Here is a 5,311-nt window from a genome sequence, read left to right as displayed (position 1 = left end):
GGGGGGGGGGGCGGGGGAAGCACCCTTTAACATCACCAGCCAAACCCATGTAGTTTATATGTACTGAAGTAAACTGCTATTTCAGGCCAATCTGCCATGGAGGCTTCCAGAAGAATGGTCTGCCCTTAATTTACAACAAGCAAGTCACACAAACAAGGCCTTTTGTGCATGACTGACAAGTACTACAGCAGTCTGCTTATCACCCACTGGCTCTACAGGTTAAGAGCAAGAAAGATACAATGCTCTGGCTTTTAACTTTTTTTTAATCCATTCCTATAGCAAACTGACAGAGAAATACATAAAAGGACTAAGAGAGAAAAGCTTCCATATATGTCAAACTTGAGTTAGCTGCTACCAAGGTCATAATTCAAAGCCATGTTCAGGAGAAGCTGGGGAACACCTATCTGCCTAGCAGCAATGGCAGTATCCTGCGCTCGCACTAACCTTGGGACAGAGGGATTCAACTGTCTGCTCGTCTCATACTCCATGTGGTTGACTTGCTCCTTAATTTGGGGGTTGGGATTTTTTTTTGTTCATTTCTTTCAAAAACTTCAGTGCAATGAGCTAACAGTTCTGCAGAGTGCTGTTCTGAGGACAGATGGATACTACTTTAAAAGTGGCTACACTTCCTTCAAAACATTTGACCTCAGAGAAGACTAAAATAACTGTCAAACTAATTCCTTGCAAATCTACAGCCATTGCATATGAGACATACAAGAAAAAAGACTGATTCCGAGAAAACAGGGAGAAAACTGTGCGTGCCCATGCAGTCCATCAAGATTTTGGCAGGGATTATCAAATGCAGTTTCATTAGCTGAAGTATCTGACAAAGAAGTATTTGGTATAGAGCTTCAACGCGAAGATCTGAAACACTAAGAAGCTCCTCTGCTTTGTCTGGAAATATGTAAGAGTTCTGGCTCTGGACACACCAAAACCAGATTCATAGAATCATAAAAACGTTTAGGTTGGAAAAGACCTTTAAGATCATCGAGTCCAACCGTTAACCTAACCCTGACATCCCACCACTAAACCATGTCCCTAAGCACCTCATCTACCCGTCTTTTAAATACCTCCAGGGATGGGGACTCCACCCCTTCCCTGGGCAGCCTGTTCCAGTGCCTGATAACCCTTTTGCTGAAGAAATTTTTCCCGATGTCCAACCTAAACCTGCCCTGGTGCAACTTCAGACCATTTCCCCTCGTCCTATCATCTGTTACCAGGGAGAAGAGGCCGACCCCCACCTCACTACAGCCTTCTTTCAGGTAGTTGTAGAGGGCGATAAGGTCTCCTCTCAGCCTCCTCTTCTCCAGACTAAACAACCCCAGTTCCCTCAGCTGCTCCTCATCAGACTTGTGCTCCAGACCCCTCATCAGCTTTGTTGCTCTCCTCTGGACATGTTCCAGCAACACAACGTCTTTCCTGTAGTGAGGGGCCCAAAACTGAACCCAGTATTCGAGGTGCAGCCTCACCAACACTGAGTACAGGGCACGATCCCTTCCCTGCTCCTGCTGGCCACACCGTTCCTGATACAGATTCATTCTTAACAGTGTAGAGCAGCCCAGCATCCAACTCATGTCTAATCTAAACCCGTTTTGAATCCAAACCTAGGAGTTCTCCCATCTGTTTCCAACAGGAAGTGTTCCTGATCCTAGAATGTTTTCTGAAAATAAGAAAAAAGACCCTTACTAAACAGGCTCCCAGAACAGGAAACAGAAGCCTCTACTTTCTTTCAGAAGCACGGAAGAAGAAAATGTGATGGTTTCTAACCCTCAGGATGCAGGCATGAGTGCTGGAGAAGCCTACCACCTCCTGCTTTGCATCTTTCTCATCTGGTTGATGGTAACATCCCAGGGAATTCCTGTGGCCCTCCTGTTTAAACTGGGCCAACATCCAGTAAAATATTCAAGAGCTGCTAGCTGACAGAGAGGATGCACGATCCACTTCTGGTAGCTACCTGGAGAAATGGCAGGGGTTTAATTCTCTCTGTCTGAAGACACCACTGATCCAGGGTCAGTGTTCCAGCTTGCAAACTGGTAACTGAAAGTGCAAGCTTATTACATGCATGCTGTAATATGCTTTCTCTCTCAAGAAGTAGGTGTTTTGTGCTGAGTCTAGATTAAATATAAAATAAAGTAATACAATACAGGTGTCACATCTGAGAGAGGTTTCCAAGCTGCAAACAGTAGAGGAAGGAGATTAACCAGGCACAAATTAAGAGTCTTACGGTGCACCTGGCCTCAGTGCTTCCTGATAAGCTCACTTTATCTAACTCTTCATGCAGCACTTGGACTTAGGCAGCAATCTACTCAGCATGCTATTTTGGAGCGGAGGCTAAAGCATCAAGTCAGCTGATACCCAAAAAGATCCCAGATACCCATCTCACAGCTCTGAATTTCACTCTGCAGACAAAGTTTAGTTTTTGCAATTTTCAGTGCCACAGTGATTTGGTACCTTGAGCCAGAAGATTACATCAGTACTCTTTTGACACCAATATACTTACTGTATGAGAAGAACCCTCTCCCACCCCCAGCTGCACACAAGTTAAAGATTCAAGCCTTCTTTAACACAACCAAATCAATTAGCATCAAACTTCAAAGATAGGATTTAGGACATTATTTCTATCTAAAAAGCACCAAAAAAGGTTCAAGCAATTGTATTTTTCACTTTGAGAATTTAGCAGAGAAAAAAAATTGGATACTATTCTAGAGGTGCATTTACACCTGTGTACACAGATCAATATATTTAATATAAAAACAAGTTTAAAAAAGGGTGGAATTAAGCTTTCAACTCATTAACACCTTGCAAATTAGAAAACAGTGTTATTCAGAAGACTTACATTAGATTTAATTCAAGTATCATCAAGTATAATTAAAGGAGATTTTAAGAACTGTATTCTGCACATCACAGAGTAAACTTGAGAAAACAGTGCATTTCTATTCGTATCCTAATTATTTGTGCCCTCTTGTGGAAGTACATTTATTTTGAACATGCCATGTAGCTCACAATTAGCTATGGAGACAACTTTAATACACTAAGTCCAAACAAGAAAAAAAGATAAAGACCTTGACATTGTTCCATATGCTATTTGTATGCATTTAATAATGTGTGGTGGGGGAAGAGAAAGATAATGCAATACTTAGTTTCAAACAATCCAGTTCTTACCTGATCTAAGCTGTCCACAACCCTTGCACATAAGAGAGCTCCTGGCAGGTCAAAATAATTATCATACAAATAGTATTTAGCTGGAAAAAAAAACCAAAACAGATTAAAAAATTTCTACTTTTTAAAATCCTTATTGTATGCTTTAAACACAAATAAAAAAATACATTTAGGTAATAGTGTAAGCTCCTATTTGGATTTTACTAGTAGCTCCTAATTGGAATTTACTAGTAATAAGCATTATCTGCTTCCCAATATTTGTTAGCCTTTATTCCCATTTCCGATTCTCATAATTGGCAACTGAAAGTTTTTCACCTATATCAAGGCAGTGAGATTTTAAAAATATATTTTAAGGATCTAAAAGTTAAGGTGGAAGAGATGGGGGACAACCATGAATTTTAAGAGTCAGGACAGTATCACTCAACTCTTCCAAAATTTCTTTTTGTTTATACTGCTAGGGAAACAGGTAAGTTTTAAGAAGCTGTTTCAGAAACATTTGGACAGGTCTTACGCATAGTTTTGTCCTTTGCACACACATGCTGCAGACAGCGCCTTAGCCCAAGGGGAAACATGCCCACATTATTACGTGAGCCTCCAAAACAAAACCAAATCAGGAGGGTCCGAATATCCCCTCAGACCGAGGTCGTATTTAACAACTCTTTCCTAGGAGTGAAATGACTAAAGCAGTGGGGGTTTTTTTTGTATTCATGATCTTGTCTGTGCTGTTCTTTAATATATCTAAGAGACAAGTCAGCAAAACAGGGATTCATATTCACAAGGGAGACAAAGTGCACTTTTCAATGAATAAGAAAGGCCAAAGGCTATATGGCCAAAGGCAACCTTTCTCTTCTACCCTGTTGCAAGTGATTACCTGCAGGTTAGAATAAGCATCACAAGCAAGTTTACATCAGCAAAATCTCAAGGAAAATGTCTTCATTACATAGGACAACACAACTTAACTGAGCACTTTACTTGTATTACTCAAAATTGCCAAGATCAAAGTAAAACAGAGAGGAAGCACAGAGCAACAATACAAATCTAGCCACAATGCCTTCAAAGTGGCTTCCATCTTAAACCCAAGAAACTTCAACTGCAGGTGAAAGTTTTCTTTCTAGATCCGCTCTGTTCTTTGCACCTGCACCTAGGCCTCCAGTAACAGCACTGATGGTAATGAGTCAACAATTAAGGAAAATTTAATATTTGCCAAATATGTCCTAAATGAGATAGGCTGGTAATCTCAGCCTATTTAATCCAGGAACAATGTGCCCATCTCTATAACCAAAACATGTCTATAATGTCAGCTCATTTGTCACTAGTGACCTAAATTTAAGTTGAACTCCAGTATTAGAAGTTGAAAACACAAAAAACCAAATCTCCTGAAAAACATTTACCTATTCCATTAATTTTCAGCTCAAGTATTTTTAATATTTGTAGTAACAAATTATACTATGAGGCACTGAAGGGGCCAGAGCAATTCCAAAGGAGAGGACATGTTAAGTTACAGCTACCTGAGCGGGAAACCATTCCACTGACTGTATTAAAATGCTTCCACTCCCTCCTTCCATATGTTTTTTTTTAAACAAAAAAAAAAAAAAAAACCAAAAAAAAGGTTGAAAACAGCCAAACTATCCCCAGTGCACAGTAACGCATTGCAAGTGAATATTGAGGTGCATGCAAGTTGATAAGAAGTAACTCTCTTTATAACTTAGAAGTTTCCCAGGACCTAAGCTTTTATCATATACATTACAGTCCTTGATAAAAGCCCTAGTACACAGAGGCTTGGTTGGCTGGGGGCACAGCTACTGCGCCTCACCTGCTAACACAGTCACTCTGTATTGCTCGAATGTTCTCAATTGTGTGAGGACACTCGCTATACTTCAACTATCAATATACAGTGCACAACAAAACAGAGTGCAGAAAGCCTATACATCATTCTGAAGCCTGGTAACATTCACAGAATGCAGGGCAGAACTATAGAAAAGTGCTCGTTTGAGCCCTGCAAGCAGCTCTGTAATACAGAAGTACACACAAGCCTTTTTAGGAATTAAAAATCAACTATAGCTTGACCATCAAATTGGGCCCCAAAAGAATGCACAGACTCTAGTTTTGAAACAAATGCAGGCAAGGCTAGGAGAATTAATCCTGTACCACT

General features: G+C 40.4%; 1 protein-coding gene across 1 annotated transcript in view; it reads right to left on the bottom strand.

Annotated features, from left to right (window-relative positions):
- NT5DC1 (5'-nucleotidase domain containing 1) overlaps window positions 1-5,311 on the bottom strand; it is a 155,535-nt gene that overhangs the window by 141,815 nt on the left and 8,409 nt on the right. Inside the window, exons 6-7 of the mRNA XM_035900694.1 lie at window positions 4,668-4,729; window positions 3,163-3,242 (exon numbers count right to left, since the gene is read on the bottom strand). Coding sequence (XP_035756587.1) covers window positions 3,163-3,242; window positions 4,668-4,729 — 142 coding nt within the window. The remainder of the gene's footprint in view (window positions 1-3,162; window positions 3,243-4,667; window positions 4,730-5,311) is intronic.

This window comes from Egretta garzetta, unplaced genomic scaffold (genome assembly GCF_000687185.1).
Source record: "Egretta garzetta isolate BGI_Z169 unplaced genomic scaffold, ASM68718v1 scaffold18, whole genome shotgun sequence".
Lineage (NCBI taxonomy): Eukaryota > Metazoa > Chordata > Aves > Pelecaniformes > Ardeidae > Egretta > Egretta garzetta.
The sequence above is the reverse complement of the archived record's forward strand: the minus strand, read 5'-3'. Positions and strand labels throughout refer to the sequence as shown.